Source organism: Macaca nemestrina, chromosome 1, assembly GCF_043159975.1.
Source record: "Macaca nemestrina isolate mMacNem1 chromosome 1, mMacNem.hap1, whole genome shotgun sequence".
In the NCBI taxonomy this organism is placed as follows: Eukaryota; Metazoa; Chordata; class Mammalia; order Primates; family Cercopithecidae; genus Macaca; species Macaca nemestrina.
Genome location: NC_092125.1, coordinates 207,929,120 through 207,946,823, shown reverse-complemented (window position 1 = coordinate 207,946,823; position 17,704 = coordinate 207,929,120). Strand labels below are relative to the sequence as shown.

The 17,704-nt window shown below is 56.2% G+C and overlaps 3 protein-coding genes across 3 annotated transcripts; 2 read left to right on the top strand and 1 right to left on the bottom strand.

Annotated features, from left to right (window-relative positions):
• Window positions 1-5,400: 5,400 nt before the first annotated feature.
• Window positions 5,401-10,445, top strand: LOC105494493 (family with sequence similarity 110 member D). Its single transcript, XM_011762949.3, has 2 exons — window positions 5,401-5,504; window positions 7,850-10,445. Exon 2 carries the CDS (start codon window positions 7,930-7,932, stop codon window positions 8,743-8,745), a length of 816 nt encoding a protein of 271 aa, XP_011761251.1. The 5' UTR covers window positions 5,401-5,504; window positions 7,850-7,929; the 3' UTR covers window positions 8,746-10,445.
• A 15-nt stretch (window positions 10,446-10,460) lies between these two features.
• On the bottom strand, window positions 10,461-15,076 carry C1H1orf232 (chromosome 1 C1orf232 homolog). The gene is made up of 4 exons (XM_071098147.1): window positions 14,807-15,076; window positions 12,371-12,454; window positions 12,162-12,259; window positions 10,461-10,781 (listed from the first exon to the last, which is right to left on the bottom strand). Exons 1-4 carry the CDS (start codon window positions 14,888-14,890, stop codon window positions 10,502-10,504), a joined length of 546 nt encoding a protein of 181 aa, XP_070954248.1. The 5' UTR covers window positions 14,891-15,076; the 3' UTR covers window positions 10,461-10,501.
• Window positions 15,077-16,235: 1,159 nt separating this feature from the next.
• Window positions 16,236-17,596, top strand: LOC105494497 (zinc finger protein 593). Its single transcript, XM_011762957.2, has 3 exons — window positions 16,236-16,896; window positions 17,131-17,193; window positions 17,287-17,596. Exons 1-3 carry the CDS (start codon window positions 16,697-16,699, stop codon window positions 17,426-17,428), a joined length of 405 nt encoding a protein of 134 aa, XP_011761259.2. The 5' UTR covers window positions 16,236-16,696; the 3' UTR covers window positions 17,429-17,596.
• Window positions 17,597-17,704: the final 108 nt, after the last annotated feature.

The window sequence follows — 17,704 nt, the reverse complement described above, 5'->3', positions numbered from 1 at the left end:
CCCAAGTAGCTGGGACTACAGGTGTGCACATCACTATGCCTGGCTAATATGTTTTATTATTATTTGTAGAGATGGGTCTCCCTATGTTGGCAGGCTGGTCTCGAACTCCTGGGCTCAAGGGATCCTCCCTCCTCCACCTCCCAAAGGGCTGTGATTACAGGTGTGAGCCCCCGCACCTGGTCATATTTTTCAATGTTGTCATTATGAAGATATATATTGTCAGGGTAGGAGGAGGATAGATTTCTTGCCAACTCATTCCGTGAGAAACCCTGTTTCTTTTCCATGTGTTCCCCTATCTTACTTAGTCTAGATGAGGTGTTTTTTGTTCCTTGTACCCAATCTAAAGGAACTGTGATGAAGACATGTATGTGGAAGGTGAGATGGTGGAGGTGGAGAGGTGGTGGCTGAGGTGGAGATGACGAGCATGGCAGTTGGGACTGTGTTCATGCCCATCCTTGCCTCGGTCCAGAAGACAGAGCAAGCAAGGCAGGGAGGCCAGCAGGCAGTGAGAACAGATTTGCTCTAGCCCTGCTTAAGCCACATGGGGCGGACAGCTGTCCCCCAAGGTTAAAGCCCCAGCTCTACCATCTGCAAGCTGTGTGACTGTGGGTGAGTTATTCTACCTCTCTGTGCCTCTGTTTCCTCATCTATAAAAGTGAGCTAGTAATAACACCCACCATTTCACATAGGATTCTGGAAGAAGTCAGTGGGGCACTGAGTGTGAAGCATTGGCATAGTGCCTAGTATATAGGGAACAGTAAATGCAGTTGGTTTTGTTATTCTGACACTATGCTGGAGACTCCGTGAGAGCAGAAATCTTATCTTATTCACTTTGTTCACTAGCAACATATAATTACTCAGGAAAAAAAAAATGCTTAGGCTGGGCTCAGTGGCTTATGCCTTTAATCCCAGCACTTTGGAAGGCCGAGGTGGGAGTATCACTTGAGACCAGGAGTTCGAGACCAGCCTGGCCAACATGGCGAAACCCCATCTCTACAAAAAATACAAAAATTATTTGTGTGTGATGTTGCACACCTGTGGTCCCAGTTACTTCGGAGTCTAAGACAAGAGGATCACTCAAGCCTGGGAGGTCGAGGCTGCAGTGAGCCGTGATCACACTACTGCACTCCAGTTTGGGCAACAGAGCAAGACTTGGCCTAAAAAAAAAAGAAAGAAAAAGAAAAGAAAAGAGAAAAAAAAAGGTTAATGGCATCTTCCTTCCCATTCTCCCCCTGCTCCCTCCTCCGTGAGTCATGCATGGGTGGTGAGTGTGGGGCCTGGCTCTGCCCAGAGGCCACACCCCTCAGAGGGAGCCCAGGCACTGGGGCCAGGCTATTGTTGTGGCTGAGATTCTTTCCAAAACGGAAAGCCCTGAATTAGAGGACGGCTGCTCTAATCTCTGTGGGGGGCTTCTCCTGTGGCCTTGGGGCCTGGCAGATGCCCCTACCCTCTCCCTAGCTCTCCTTTCAAGAAACCCCAGTCGCTTCCCTGAGCCCTTCCCTTCCCTGAGCTCCCATCTTTTCTCTAAGTCCCCTTGCGCACCTTCTCTCAGTCTGCGCCTACCCATCTACTCACAAACCCCATCCCTTCTCTGCATCCCCTCTTCTCTCCTACGCCCTCCCACCTTCTCTCGCTCTCCTCGCTTTCTCACTCTCTGCGACCCTTCCCTGGCCTCTTACCGTCACTGAGACCTGGCGCCTGCAGTGCTCTCGGCCCAACATTCTCTCCTTCTCCCCCACTCCTAACCCAGTCAAAAATCCCTTCCCAGTAGGGCTCAGATACCCCTCCTCTTTGAAGTTTCCCACGCCACCCTGGGCAGAAGAGATCACCACCCCCTCTGCTGTGTTCATCTTGGTTGCAGCAGCACTGGTCTCTCACCAATCATGGTGAAGCTTCCTGCCTCTGCCACCACCTGAGAGTGAAACCACATCAGATCCATCTGCGGATCCCATGGCACAGTGCAGGTGTTCCCAGTGATTAGCTGCTGGCCGCTGTGAGCAAGACTGTGGGATTAGGAAAAGAGATGTAGGCCAGAGGTGCAGGAAGGCGTTGGTGATGGGCAAAAACTGAAGTCAGATTCATCTAACTTGTACCTTGCAGTTGCAGGCCCCACTTCCCTGCATCTCCAAGCCGCACGGGAGCTGGTTCTCACCATTCCCGCCTGACACAGAAGGAAACTCAGCGAGGTTAAGTTCTTGCTCAAGACCACACAGCCAGCGAGAGGTAGACTAGGGCTGGAATCAAAGGCAGGACTGAGGTGTGGAGGGGGCTGTAGCCAGCTAGTGAGGGGGGTGACACACATTTCCTAAGTGACAATGTGGACGTGGGATGTGAGACTGGACCTGAAGGCCTCCCTGACCTGGCTGGTTATTCCCGACACTGACCAGAGCTGCTCCCCATCCTCCCACCACCCTCTCCTGGAAGGAGACTTTCTGACTCAGGCCCATTCCCGATCTCCATCCTCAAGGTGATCTGGGAATGAGGTCGGAAGTAGGAAGGAAACACCCCCCGCAGACTTGCTTCCCCCTTGCCTGAGGTCCTGGCTCTAGGGCTGGAAAGAGCCACTTTAAGGCAGTCCCTGGGGACCCACAACCAGAAACAGGGACGGTCCGGTTCCCGACGAGGGTGGCTGGGAGCCGAGGCCAGACAGATGCAGCCCACCTCATCCTCTCATCCGCCCCCGTCTCCCCTCTCCTCTGCTGACTTTTTCAGGGCCCCCTCACCCAGAAAGCCGATCCAATTCGACCTCTCCTCCCTGACCCTGCTCTGCCCGTGGGGTAGAGGGTCTGTGCCTGTCTCCCAGGATTCTGTCCATTGGCATCAGGGCAGGGGTCTGTTGCCCTCACACTGGGAGCTCCTGAAAGCACGGCTGCTTAGCCCTCCCCTAGCCCCCAACCAGAGATCCCTGAGGGCAGAGCTGTGCCACTTCTGTCTCACTGGGGGCTCCCAGAGCTGGGGCTGTCTCCCCTCCCTGACCAAACCCTCCCGAGCAGAGGTGGGGGCACTTCCAATTGAGGGCTCTGGCGTGGAGGACCGAGTCGCCCCTGTCAGAACAGAGCTGCCCCAGGGTCACACCTGCATTGCACCCCGACTCCCCTCTTTCTGTGGTCTAGCATCTGTTCTCGATCCCTAGAAGGGACCTGTGAAGGGGCCCCTACCGGTCCTACCACCCAACCTGGATGCTCCTTTAAGACCAAAGGGATGGGGGTTGCAGAGTCAGACACAACAGCCCCATCCTCCCCCCAGGCGGCGGGCCAGGTTTCCTGCCATTGACAGCATCCCAGCTGGGCCCTGCCCACCTCCCATGCTTAACCCCTTCCTGACCAGATCTCAGAGACAAGCTGGCACCCCCAGCCTTCATCTAGAAAGTTAGGAGAATGAAAGTGACTTTTTTTTTTTCCATTTTTACAGCCTTGTCACCCAGGCTGGAGTGCAGTGGTGTGATCTTGGCTTACTGCAACCTGCCTCCTGGGTTCAAGTGATTCTCCTGCCTCAGCCTCCCAAGTAGCTGAGACTACAGGAGTGCACCACTGATTTTTGTGTTTTTAGTAGAGACAGGGTTTTGCCATATTGGCCAGGCTGGTCTCCAGCTCCTGACCTCAAGTGACCGGCCCGCCTCTGCCTCCCAAAGTGCTGGAATTACAAGTGTGAGCCACTGTGCCCGGCCTGAAAGTGCCATTTCATTGGGTTGTTTTGAGGATTAAATATGTTAATCCTTATGTGAAGTACTTAGAACGGCCCCTAACATATATTAATCTCTCAATAAAAGTTAGCTATTGGCCGGGCGCGGTGGCTCACACCTGTACTCCCAGCACTTTGGGAGGCCAAGGCAGGTGGATCGCAAGGTCAGAAGTTCAAGACCAGCCTGACCAACATGGTGAAACCCCGTCTCTACTAAAAACACAAAAGTAGCCGGGCCTGGTGGCATTCACCTGTAATCTCAGCTACTCGGGAGGCTGAGGCAGGAGAATCGCTTGAACCCGGAAGGCGGAGGTTGCAGTGAGCCAAGATCACGCCACTGCACTCCAGCCTGGGTGTCAGAGCGAGACTCTAACTATTATTCCTAATTCAGTGAGCTTGAATAAGTCATTTCTCCTCTCTGAGCCTCAGTCTCTTCAGTCATAAGTGTGAAAAATAATAAAACCTCCCCCAAAGATTGTCAAGGGGTTATGACAATGTAGCTGATAGCATTTTGAAAAGTGCTATAACAACACAATATGGAACTATCACCAACAAAATCCCCAAAACAAAATCCCCCCTTTAGGCAATAAAAACCTCTTATCAGGAGATGGGCCTTGGGTTTTCAGACCCATCACTGACTTGACAGGCAGAGGGTACAGTTCCAAGCGTGGATTTGGAGCTGGGCTTTGGGCATCTCTCTCCCTTCTCAGCTCCTGTTTCCTTACTCATTAAGTGGGGGGGTCATTCCTGCTGGACCCCTGTCTAGGGTTCTTGTTGGGGGGCCGTCAAAGGAGATCAGAGAGCACAGATGGGAATGTGCTTTGCAAACATGAAAGAGGGCTAGAAAGGAGGAGGAGGGACTTGGGGAAGGTGGCCAGCCAAGAGGGGCAAGGATCCTTTGGCCTGGGCACTGGTCTTTGTCTGGGCTGGAGAGTTTAGTTTGCCTGCTGGGGAAAGGGGAGGAGCTCTCCTATGAGGCAGGGTTTCACCTTGAGACATAATGTGTCAGAGAAGAAACTCTGATGGAAGAAGCTCTAAGTGGCTCCAAGTGTAGGCAGAGAAGGAAGCAGGCCGAAGGACCTGGGCTTGGCCCTGGAATCAGCCCCTCATCACTGTCTTCCCAGGTAATCCCATCTGCCATAAGAGGACTTTGGGCAGAGGCAGCTCCAGTGGGCTCCAGGGTCACCTTCATGCCAAGACTTGCCGCCACAGGCTCACCTGCACATCTACAGCACCAATGCCCCTACCCTTAGGCTGCAGATTCCTGGCCTCACCCCTAGGGAAAGCAGGCTTGACACCACCCAGCACCCAGACCAGGACAGGTCTCAGCCTGCTACAGAGGGAAAAAAGCAAGTCGACTAGAACCCTGTTCTGCCTTCCCATTCAGACTGTCAGAGCATCTGCCACAGCCCAGGGAGGGGGCTGACCCCACATACGGAGCCCCCACCCCAGGCCTTTGGAGGAAGCCTAGGGATCAGGAGGCCTTGTTTGGAGTCCTGGCTCTGCCCAAGCTCAGGGTGCTTCCACAGCCAATCACCTAACCCGGCAGGGACTGTTTGATCATCTGTAAAATAAAGGGAGCTGGACTTGGTTCACAGGTCTCCTCAGCGCAGAGACTGTGATCAGGAAAGAGTTAATGGAGGCCAGGATCTGCCTCAGGAAGGCGAGGGTTAATTTGGGGGGCGGGGGTTGGAGACTCTCTGCTTTTCCTGTGGAGAGTGAGGTTTGGCTGCCACCAAAGTTACTTCTAGTCCCTGCTGTCCACTCCTGCCCTCAGTCTGGACCTGCCCAAGGACCCCTGCAATTAGGCCTCCCATGCAGAGGTGAGTGTACCCTGAGCCCAGGGCTCTGGTAGGAAGGAACCCAGGGGCCTGAGGGCAGGGAGACTGGTACCAAACTAGTGAGCCTGAAAGATGGCCCATTCCCAGAGCAGAAGCCTTGGGCAGAGTTGGGAGCACAAGCTTCAGGACAGGGAGAAGGCAGGCAAAGCAATGGAGGGCCCGAGACTGCCTGCCAGGCTTCTAGGGCGGGATGTCTGAGGTCCAGCCTCCAGGCTAGCCCGGAAGGCAGGGAAGAGGCTGTGGATGACAGACTATTTTGGTCCTTGTGATTAGGGACTTTTTATAGTCTCCCTGCTCAGAGATGGGGAGAAGAGGAGAGGACAGAGGGCACCCATGGGGTCAGACAAGCAGTGCCTTCCTGGGACTTTGGAATCCGACCCACTGCCCAGGAGACTCCCTGGGAGACAGGGAGGGAGACACTGCCAGACTCCCCTTGGTTCCCAGGCCTCAACTACCCATGGGCAGACTGACTACACACTAGGTGCTGGGTGAAGGGGTGGGCTGGGCCTGGCAGGGTCCCTGTCCCAAGGCCTCTCACAGACCCCTTCCCCACTTCCCTAGTTAATTCTGTTCCTTTGGCCGGGCGCGGTGGCTCAAGCCTGTAATCCCAGCACTTTGGGAGGCCGAGACGGGCGGATCATGAGGTCAGGAGATCGAGACCATCCTGGCTAACACGGTGAAACCCCATCTCTACTAAAAAAATACAAAAAACTAGCCGGGCGAAGTGGCGGGCGCCTGTAGTCCCAGCTACTTGGGAGGCTGAGGCAGGAGAATGGCGTGTACCCGGGAGGCGGAGCTTGCAGTGAAGTGAGATCTGGCCACTGCACTCCAGCCTGGGCGACAGAGCATGACTCGTCTCAAAAAAAAAAAAAAAAAAATTCTGTTCCTTTGTTGTCCCCAGATCCAAGGTCCCTCAGCCTTCAGGACTCAGGGGGAGTAGGGGGAGATAGGGGTGGGGTCGGGTGTGCAGGGCCATGTGGGTGGCCCATTCTGTTACTGCCAAGAGAACTGTCAGCTCTTGATTTACAACCCCTCCTCGCCCCTTGCCCCAGCCGAAAGGAGGTGGAAAAGGGTCATGAGGTCTTAGGATAAAAAGGGGACAAGGACCCTGAGGGCAAATTTCTGGGAGTGGGAGTGCAGGTTATTAGGAAGAATTAGTGGAAGGAACTTTTTGGTGAGGCAGGGGGCCCATTTCTAACGGAAATTGCTTGGTTTTATAGCAGCAGGAATACATGCAAAATATCAGTGAGTTTTTTTTTCTTTCTCTTTTCTTTTTTTTTTTTGAGATAGAGTCTCGCTCTGTCGCCCAGGCTGGAGCGCAGTGGCGTGCGATCTTGGCTCACTGCAACCTCCACCTCCCAGGTTCAAGTGATTTTCCTGCCTCAGCTTCCCAAGTAGCTGGGATTACAGGTGCGCGCCGCCACGCCTGGCTAATTTTTGTATTTTCAGTAGAGACGGGGTTTCACCATGTTGGCTAGGCTGGTCTGGAACTCCTCACCTAAGGTGATCCACCCAACTCCGCCTCCCAAAGTGCTGGGATTACAGGCGTGAGCCATCGCGCCCCGCCTCAGTAGGAAGTTGTAATAGGCAAATGAGAGATCCAATCTGAACTGCAAGGCAAGAAACCTGGGTTCCAGTCCTGACTCCTAACTCTCAATAGGACCTGAGCAATCCCCCCTCCTCTCCAGGCCAATTTCCTCCTCATGAAATGGAAATGCAAAGGTTAAACAAGGTGATGTTTACAGTTTGGCATTCTGCGATCGCCTTGGCAGGGGCAGAGTAGCTGGCAGTAGCTGATAGGGCCTGGGGACCACCTCCCTCTCCTGCCCTGATGGCCTTGCTGGGCCTGGGCAGGGCAGTTGGCTGCAATTACTGGAGATTCCTACCCTGTGGTTATATCCCTGACCTCGGTGTTTGGGGGCGGGAAGGGTGGGCCCTGCTGGAGCCAGCCTGTGGCTGGGAGCCTCCTTGTCTTGGGCTCAAAGCTGCTGGGTTGGGAAGAGGTATTTTTTCCGGTTGAAGCCACTTTCGGGAATTGGGCCGGGTTTCCTTTTCCAAGTGTCCTGCTTGCTGAGGCCTGCTCGCATGGCCCTGTGGCCAGATTGGGGCACCTTCAAAGGGGCATATGTTTCTGAGTGGCCAGAGAGACCCCGCTCAGTGTCTCTGAAGGACAGGGAAAGGGGATGACCTGAGCCTCTGCTCCCTGAACGTGGCACCGGCTAACCTGGATGGGAGAGGGTGGCTGACTGATCCTATACTGAGGAATGCCGGCAGGGGAGGACCAGGGCATTTCCTACCCTTCCCCTGACCTTCCTCTCTCCCTGCAGGTCTGTGAGAGCCCAAGTCAATTGCTCTTGGCCCCCTGGCTGGCTACTTATGGGGCACTGTCCTGAACAGCTCTGCTAAGATGCTCCTGGCCCCTCCCTCCACCCCGTCCAGAGGACGGACCCCCAGCGCTGTGGAGAGGTTGGAAGCCGACAAAGCCAAGTATGTCAAGACGCACCAGGTGATAGCTAGGCGACAGGAGCCAGCCCTGCGTGGGAGTCCTGGGCCGCTCACGCCGCACCCCTGCAACGAGCTGGGGCCCCCTGCATCGCCCAGGACGCCCAGGCCGGCCCGCCGGGGAAGTGGCAGGCGGCTGCCGAGGCCTGACTCGCTCATCTTCTACCGCCAGAAGCGGGACTGCAAGGCTTCGGTGAACAAAGAGAACGCCAAGGGCCAGGGGCTGGTGCGGCGCCTCTTTCTGGGTGCCCCGCGGGACGCTGCCCCGAGCAGCCCGGCCTCCACAGAGCGACCTGCGTCTTCAGGAGGTTGGGCCGCGCCCCAAGATGCCCCGGAAGCGGCGGGAAAGCGGGCGCTGTGTCCCACGTGCTCACTGCCCCTGTCGGAGAAGGAGCGCTTCTTCAACTACTGCGGCCTAGAGCGCGCGCTGGTGGAGGTGCTGGGTGCAGAGCGCTTCTCGCCGCAGAGCTGGGGGGCCGACGCTAGCCCGCAGGCCGGAACTTCGCCGCCGCCCGGCTCCGGGGACGCCAGCGACTGGACATCCAGCGACAGGGGCGTGGACAGCCCGGACGGCGCGGGCGGCGGCGGCGGCTCGGAGGCAGCCGCCTCGGGGCGGGACGGGCGCCCTCCGGTGTCGGTGGTGGAGCGCAATGCGCGCGTCATCCAGTGGCTGTACGGCTGCCAGCGCGCCCGCGGACCGCCGCGCGAGTCCGAGGTGTGACCGCCGCGGCTCCGGAGCCGGCTTCCCAAGGAGTGCCAAGCGCGGGGCTGGCCCCGGGTACGGACAGGAATACCCTGCTTCTGGCGCGCTGGGTGCCTTTGCGTAAGCCCTTCCCTCTGGAACTCAGTTTCGCGTCTGAACCTTGGGGAAGTGGGACAAGTTGTTGCCGAAGGCCCTTCCCTGCGCCCGCGGCGAAGGGGGAGGGAGAGGCCTCGTGGTCCTTGTGGAGGCCAGGTCTGGGGAGTCACGATTGGGGTGGGAGATGAGCAAACCTGCTGAATAAAGTTAAAACGTTATTTAAATGGGGAGCTGAGGAAGGAGGCAAACGGGTTTTCGTGGTTAAGCGCGTGGGTTTTGAAGTGTGTGCTCCCGGCTGACTGTGTGACCCTGGGCAAGCACTTGACCTCCCTGGATGCAGCGGCACCCCTCGGTTATTAAGGAGGGAGGAGTAGGGGATACAAGTATTTCAAAATAGTTGTAATGCGCATGGCAAAGTATCCAGCATATAGAAAGTGCTCAATAAACGGTAACTGCTGTGACTTCTACCGAATGAGTACTAACACGGTTGTGATCTCCACTGGCCTCCAGGTCGATCCAAACTAGAGCTGGGAATAACGCGCTTTGGGAGTCCGAGGGGGCGTCTGCTCCAGAAATCTGGGCTCCACCAGTTCCTAACTAAAAGGCCCCCATTCCCGGAGTTTTGCTGCCCCGGTTGTGGTCACTGGGTATAAAGGGCTGAGATGTGGAGGATCCAACCTTTCGGACACAAAAAGAAGGGAACCGGGCGGGGCGCGGTGGCTCACGCCTGTAATCCCAGCACTTTGGAAGGCCGAGGAGGGCGGATCACGAGGTCAGGAGTTGGAGACCAGCCCGGCCAACATGGTGAAACCCCCGTCTCTACTAAAAATACAAAAATTAGCTGAGCGTGGAGTGTGTGCCTGTAATCCCAGCTACTCCGGAGGCTGAGGCAGGAGAATCGCTTGAACCCGGAGGCAGAGGTTGCAGTGAGCCGAGATGGAGCCATTGCACTCCAGCCTGGGCGACAGGGGGAGACTCCGTCTCAAAAAATAAAAATAAGTAAAAATAAAAAAAGAAAAGAAGGGAACCTTTTCTGCCAGCTCGCAGGCTCCTGCCACTGCCTCCCTTTTCTGCAAGGACACACAAGATCGCCTATTTTCATCACAGGTTCCCACCTCCCAGCTTTCTTCCTTCATGCGCCTCCTTCCTCAGACTGGGTTGCCATTCCTTTTCTCTCTACTCTTCCTTCTCGGAGATAACATATATTCTCCTCCAGGAAGCCTTCCTGAATGCCCCAGTCAGCCTCACCTGCTCTGAGCTCCCAAGTGCAGCCCTGTTTTGGGGCCTCAATTTGTCACCTTTTGTGGGACCCGCTGGTAGTCTGGGTTCTCTAGTTAATCTTTGAGCTTTTCCTAGTACTGGGACGGCGTGCATAGTAGAGCCACAGGCAGTTTGTTGAATTAAATGAGGCTGGAGAGGGCGATGGACGCAGTCTTCTGGAGCTCCCCAACTTCCTGGAAAGTTGTACCTTAAATAAAAAACCCATCCTGATATACGGGCTGACTCTGGTCATTTTCGCCTTGTATGTTTGGTGAGCTCCAGTTGGACCCCGCCGGAGGTCGCCCCCCGCAAAAGCAGTCTTTCTGGATGTCTGGACAAAAGCACGCGGTCACACAGACTGTCGGGCCAGGGTTTTTATCAGGGGTGGGAGCAGCGGGCGCTGGGTTCGGCCAGCCCGCTAGTCGCCCTTGGGCGCGGCCTTCACCCTCATCTCGGCCAGTTTGTGAGTGAGGAAGCCCCACTTGAAGCCGGCCACCGGCTCGGCCTCCTGCGACTCGGGGCGCTCGGCGGCCTCGTCCGCGGGTTCGGGGTCCGGCTCCAGAGTGGGCTCGGTGCCACGCAGCATGGACGCCGCCGCCGCCTGCTGCTGCTGCCACCTGCTGGCAAACGCGTCCCAGAAGCCCGGACCGCGCGCCTCCGCCGCCGCCGCCTGCGAGGGGGGTCGCGCCGCCAGAGGGCTGCGGGAGAGGGCCGCGGTCAGGGAAGCGGTGGAGCGGTCCCGGGGAGGAACATCGGAGAGGAGGCTGGGCCGAGGGACAAGTTTAGTGGGGCCGGGGGAACCCGGGCGGAGTCAGGGGCAGTGGTGAGGAGCGGGGTCAGGTGACCAGTGGGGGACCGGGACATGGAGGCGGGTCAGGGCCTGGAGGCAAGGGGAGGGCTCAGAGGCCCTGGGAAAGGGGACTGGGGTGGGACAGGGTCAGGGGATTAGGCGAGGGGTGTAGAGGGAGGCAACGGGGATCAGGATCCCTGGGGAGAGAATGAGGTCAGGGGTTTAGGCGTGGCTGAGGAGGGACGCTGGAGGCGTGTGCAGGTCTGGGAAGCTGGAAGGATCCCTGGGAGAGCAGGTGGGAGTGGGAGGGGCTGTTCAGATCCCACCTGAGGGAAGCCCTGGGGAAAAGAGACGGAGCCCGGAGAGGGATCAGGTCCTGACATTAAGGGAAAGGGGGACTGGGGGCACGGGAGAAAGGTGGAGCAACAGGAAGGCATAGGTCAGAGCCTTAGGGGAGAGCAGGGGACTCAAGAGAGGTGGGAAGATGTTGGGGGGAAGGGCAGTCACAGAGAGGTGATGAAGCTTGAAGTGGAAGCCTCGAGTCCAGGAAGTTTCTTAAGGAACGGGAGGTGAGGGTTGGGGGAAAGAATGGAAACCTGGGCGCGGGAGAGGCTGCTGGGTCATGGGGACCCTAGGAGAAAAGAATAGGTTCAGTGGTGAGAGGGGGATGTGACCAGGATGGAGAAAAGGCAGAAATGGAAAATGTGCCAGAGATGGAGCCAGGAGGGAGACTGAGGTCCCAGGTCCCACCCTCTAATCTTCAGCATCAAAGACCTTCTAAGACAGTGATTCCCAAAGCAGCATGCTGCGGGGCCCTGGTGGGGCTTGCTGAAAACATGGCTAGATCTCCAAGACTCTGCCACACAGGTGAACTCGGAGTCTCTGAAGGAGGGTCCAGGAATATGTTTGTGACATGCTTCCTTGGAGGGTGAGGGTTTAGACAATACTTGGGAACCTTGGAGCTGGATCACCTGTTGCAAACACCTAAAGGTATTCTCCATTCTTGGATTTTAGAGAGATGGCCCCTCCCAAGCGGATGGGTCCAGAGAGCCCATAAAATACCTTCTAGCACCTCAATCCCAACAGCTGGTCAATTCCTCCAGAGATTTACCCTAATCTCCCAGATACGCTGATTTGGCCTGTTTCCTGCTGAGAGAAACAAACAGCCTGGGACTGCCCCTCCCCAGCCCTCAGTGGTTAGAAAGACAAACAAACCAGAAGGAAAGGACCAGGCAGAAGGGGGACCTCAGGCCCCTTCCAGAACCACCACAAACACACACACACATACTGGTCAGCGCAAGGCTCTGATGGTAGCAGCTTATCTTCATCTTCTTTGTTAAACAGAGATGACATTGTCAGCCAGCCTTTCACCCCGACCCCCTGAACCTGGGAAAGGGGTTGGGAGTCAGGGAAGGGGCCCAGCATAACCTCCCAGGACTCCACAGAAGCCTCTGCCAGGCTGCCCAGGGTTGGGGTGGAAGAAGGGAGAAGACTCACCCGGCGGGCCAGCTGTGACATGGGATTGAAGGTCTCCTCGGTTGGTTCTGCTGTCTCAGACTCCACTAATGCTGGGTTCTCCCTCTGGGACACAAGACCCCCACACTGCATGAGAGAGGCCCCAGAGGAGTGGGATCTCCCTCCTCCACTGCTAGCCTAGTACACACAGACCAAGCACCCCAAATACCACAGAACTAAACACACACACACTCCACAGATCCACAAGGGCACATGGGAATGCATACAGATATACCTACAGAGTAAATCCCTGCAGACAACCTTTTTCCTCGTGTGTGTGTGTGTGTGTGTGTGTGTGTGTGTCAAGAGTCTTGCTCTGTTGCCTAGGCCAGAGTGCCGTGGGGTGCAGTGGCACGATCTCAGCTCACTGCAACCTCTGCCTTCCGGGTTCAAGTGATTCTCCTGCCTCAGCCTCCTGAGTATCTGGGATTACAGGCACCTGCCACCACCCTGCTACTTTTTGTATTTTTAATAGAGATGGGGTTTTGCCATGTTGGCCAGGCTGGTCTCGAACTCCTGGCCTCAAGTGATCTGCCCATCTCGGCCTCCCAAAGTGCTGGGATTACAGGTGTGAGCCACTGGCCCGAGCTGCAGACACCCTTGAGCACACATACCTGCCCACCACAGACACATCCATATACACTCAAAAGCATGTGGACATGGGCATGCACTCTGATGTAGACACACACCTGTACATGAGTGTGCCCCACATGGCTACAGCTCTTCATCTGCACATAGACGTATGTGTTAATGAGGTACCTATACAAGGACACACACAGTTATACCGTTCACACCTGTGCACTTACACAACCACAGAAAGCTGCACGGAGGCCCATCCGCAACACACAAAACCTCTTCACCCAAAAACAGATACCAAAACACGTACACCATACAAACAGAACACCTACAAATGTCTACACAGAGGCATACAGGCATAGACTGCTGCCCAAAATGTTCACACCTACACATACACCTTCACTGGGGATTCCACACAGACACTGATCACACCAGTTACCCAGCGACATTTCTGCACAAGCCCAGCCTTAGACACCAACCTCTCCAGACATTCAAGCATTCAAACCATTCTCCGCCCCTCCCAACCAATTCCTGCCTCTGCCACACTTCTTGTGATTGTGTGACTGCCACTTATCACAGCCTCCAGACATAAGACTGTCCCTGGTTTCAGAAACTTTGCTGTTGTCATTGTTGTTTTGAGACAAAGTCTCACCTGTCACACAGGCTGTAGTGCAGTGGAGCCTTGACCTCCCTGGGCTCAAGCGATCCACCCACCTCAGCCTCCTGAGTAGCTGGGACTACAGGTGTGGTGCCACCGTGCCTGTCTAATTTTTGTATTTTTTTGTTGAGATAGGGTTTCACCCTATGTCACCCAGGCTGGTCTCAAAATCTTGGGCTCAAGTGATCCTCCTGCTTCAGCCCCTGAGTAGACAGGGTTACAGGTGCCCGCCACCATGCCTGGCTAATTTTTGTATTTTTAGTAGAGGCAGGGTTTCGCCATGTTAGCCAGGCTGCTCTCCAACTCCTGACCTCGGGTGATCCACCCTCTGTGACCTCCCAAAGTGCTAGTATTACAGGCGGGAGCCACTGCACCCAGCCTGTTTTTTTTTTTTTTTTTTTTTTTTTTTTTTGAGGCAGAGTCTTGCCCCGTCACCCAGGCTGGAGTGCAATGGTACAATCTCCGCTCATTGCAACCTCCGCCTCCCAGGCTCAAGCAATTCTCCTGCCTCAGCCTCCCAAGTAGCTGGGATTACAGGCACACGCTGCCATGTCTGGCTACTTTTTTTTTGTATTTTAGTAGAGACTAGGTTTCACTGTGTTGCCCAGGCTGGTCTTGAACTCCTGAGCTCAGGCAGTTCACCCGCCTCGGCCCCCCAAAGTGCTAGGATTACAGGCATGAGCCACCATGCCTAGCCCAGCCTGTTTTTTTGGTTTTTTTTTTTTTTTTTTTAATGTCAGAACAACACATGGTCTAAGTATGGCTTTGATCTGATGCTGCTACAGTGACCTTTCTAGTATAGGCACCACTCCCCCTACCTCTAGTAACAGGAGGCTCACTACATCACTCCTAATTCTGCTCCCATTAGAAAGTTGTGTCCAGCTAAGTGTGCCCATGTGCCTACTGCCCACTGGTCCTAGAAGAATCTCTTCCATGTGGCAGCCTCGAGATCTTTGGAGACAGTGGCCACTCCTCCCATAGTCCCTAAGTCTTTTCTTCTTCCTCAGTTTTCTTGAATGTCCTGGCTTTCTGATGCTGCACCATGCTCTTTACCATTCCTGAATGTGCTGTCTGCACGAACGTGGCCCCCCCACCTCCAAGCCTATCCTGTGCCCCACTTCATACTGCTCATTCCTGCTGCCCCTCTGCATATGCTCCACCCAGCATGCATGGATGGTACCCACCTCCTCTGCCAGGTCTTCCTCAGATTCCCCACTCAGTGTCTGTAGCACTTTGGACTTGTAGGTTTTCCAGAAGGCCTGGTTCATGGCTGCAGGGGGAAGGGGTCTGGCACCCTAGCACAGGAAGGTGGTGGCTCAGTGGATACCAGTGAGTCTGGCCCTAGGAACTTGGTGAGGCCAAGAGCCTGTCTGGGGGATCCAGTGACTTCATTAAAGATGCACCAGCCTCCCCAGCTGGCACAGTGCCCAGGAGGTGAACCTGATCCAAAGGAGTCAGGGGGGTGGGGGATGGAACAGCCTTCCGCCACCTTAGCTCCTTGTCTTGACCCATATTGGCCAAGAATAACGAAGACATCTGTCTCTAGAGAGGCTTTCTTTTTTTTTTTTTTTTTTTTGAGACGGAGTCTCGCTCTGTCGCCCAGGCTGGAGTGCAGTGGCCGGATCTCAGCTCACTGCAAGCTCCGCCTCCCGGGTTTACGCCATTCTCCTGCCTCAGCCTCCCGAGTAGCTGGGACTACAGGCGCCCGCCACCTCGCCCGGCTAGTTTTTTGTATTTTTTAGTGGAGACGGGGTTTCACCATGTTAGCCAGGATGGTCTCGATCTCCTGACCTCGTGATCCGCCCGTCCTCCTCCCAAAGTGCTGGGATTACAGGCTTGAGCCACCGCGCCCGGCCCTAGAGAGGCTTTCTTCTTGGGCCTAGGAGTACTTGAGGTTGTTCATCTCTTAGCATGGCTCCAGGAAAATCTTCTTCCATTCACAAAATCCTGAGGTCTGGGACCCACACTGGAGCCCCTGTGACTGTAGTCATACCAGTTGTGTCCTCAGCAGGGCTCCACCCCTTGTCCCTACTCAGCCTCAATGAACTGGAGCAGGAAGGTCCCCAGGCCCCCAGTGGGCACCTTGGGCTTACATTTCACTCCTTTGTCTGGGCTGGAAACTGATTCCTCTCCCCAGGGATACACGTGCCTGTCTCCTTGTTTCCTGGCAACAGATTCCAAAGAGCTGGAGCCCCTGAATTATTGCTAAGCTCCTCTGGCCCCTTCCAGCTGAGTTGGCTCTGGCCAGCCTGGGAGGCACCAGGATCCTGTGAATGGGGAAAGGCCCTCTAGGCTTCTGCCCACTCTGAGCATGCAATACCTAGGCCTTTGCTGCCAGCCCACCTCTGGGAGCCCAGGGCTTAGAGAAAGGAGGCAAAGATGGAGAGGTCCTTCTATAAGTACTTGTGAGAGGAACTGAGCCCTCTGGAATCTGGATGCCTGAGGACTGCAATCTCTGGGGAGGAACACCCTTCATGGATTTGGCTGGGGGCAGAGAGAGGATGGAGATTCAAGGGAATAATGGGAGCCGGGAGAAGTGACGGGTTTTCCAGGGACTGGAGATATCTCGGGAAGCCCTGTGGGGCTGGGATTCCAAACTTATTCACTCTCAGTCATTTGCTAATTTATTCATGACACAGACATTTATCAGTGCTTTCCAGCGATGCAGCATCCCACCCCCACCGCGGAGTCCAAGGTCTGGGAAACAGGAAGGGACGACAGGGGCAGAGGTTGGCACTGATACTGGTTGGGCCAGGCCAGGGAGAGCAGGGCAGCAAGACGGCCCCGAAACCCCTAGGCGCACGCACCACCCCGCGCTTCCCCAGCTAGGGCCCGCGTGGCCATGCCCTTCAGTGGTCACAATTTTGGAGACCCGTCCCGAGCTCGGTCACTGACGTCGACGGCCGCCTGGCGGCGCTCGAGCCGCTGGCCGAGAGTGACGTCATCAGAGGCGGTCCGGCAGAGCCTGCCTCGCCCCCCTGCGTGGCCTGACGTCACTGATCGGCCCGGAAGCGCTCACACGTGTGCTCACTGCCCTGCTCCTGGCCCCTTGGCCGGCCGGGCTGTTTCTGGCCATGGGTCGCTCCCGCCGGACAGGCGCGCACCGAGCGCACTCTCTAGCCCGGCAGATGAAGGCGAAGCGGCGGCGGCCGGACCTGGATGAAATTCACCGCGAGCTGCGGCCTCTGGGACCCGCACGGCCCCAGCCCGACCCAGACGCCGAGCCCGACCCCGACCTGCCAGGGGGCGGCCTGCACCGCTGTCTGGCCTGCGCGTGAGTCCCGGACGAGCCCGGCCTGGGGCGGAGGAGGGTCCGCGGTACCGGCCGGGAGATGTGAAGTTCAAGCCCCAGGCCGTGCAGAGCCTTCTCTCTTGGGACCCGTGGGTCCGCCCGCCTCCCGTTTCTCAGACCCGGATCCTGGCGTCAGGGACAAGCTAGGGCTATGGAGATAGGTGTACTTGGGAGACTATCACCTCCTCACTCTCCTTCTCACTTCCATCCCTACAGGAGGTACTTCATCGATTCCGCCAATCTGAAGACCCACTTCCGATCCAAAGACCACAAGAAAAGGTATGAAGGAGTAAGGAGAGGATTGATGGATGGGTGCTCAGCAGATAGGGCTTTCACCTGTCAGCTCCCAACTCCTGTTTTTCTTTCTCCCAGGCTGAAGCAGCTGAGCGTCGAGCCCTACAATCAGGAAGAGGCGGAGAGGGCAGCGGGTATGGGATCCTATGTGCCCCCCAGGCGGCTAGCAGTGCCCACAGAAGTGTCCACTGAGGTCCCTGAGATGGACACCTCTACCTGACATGGCCTGAAGATGCAGGGCAGAGGAGTTGCCCATGGACAGTGACGCAAGGACTAGGCTGGGAGGGAGCGTGCCAACCCCTTTTGGCTCTGGGTTTGGGGAACGGAGGGCCTCTTCTGGGTGCCCTGCCCCCAATAAAGGAACTGGACAAAGAGAGCTTGCCTCCAACTCTAACTTCCAGGTCGCTGTCTCAAACTCCTGCCCTGGAAGGGCTTGTCTAGTCCTTTCTGTGCACCAGGCCTAGGGTGTCAATCTTGGTCTATCTTTGGAGCCCAC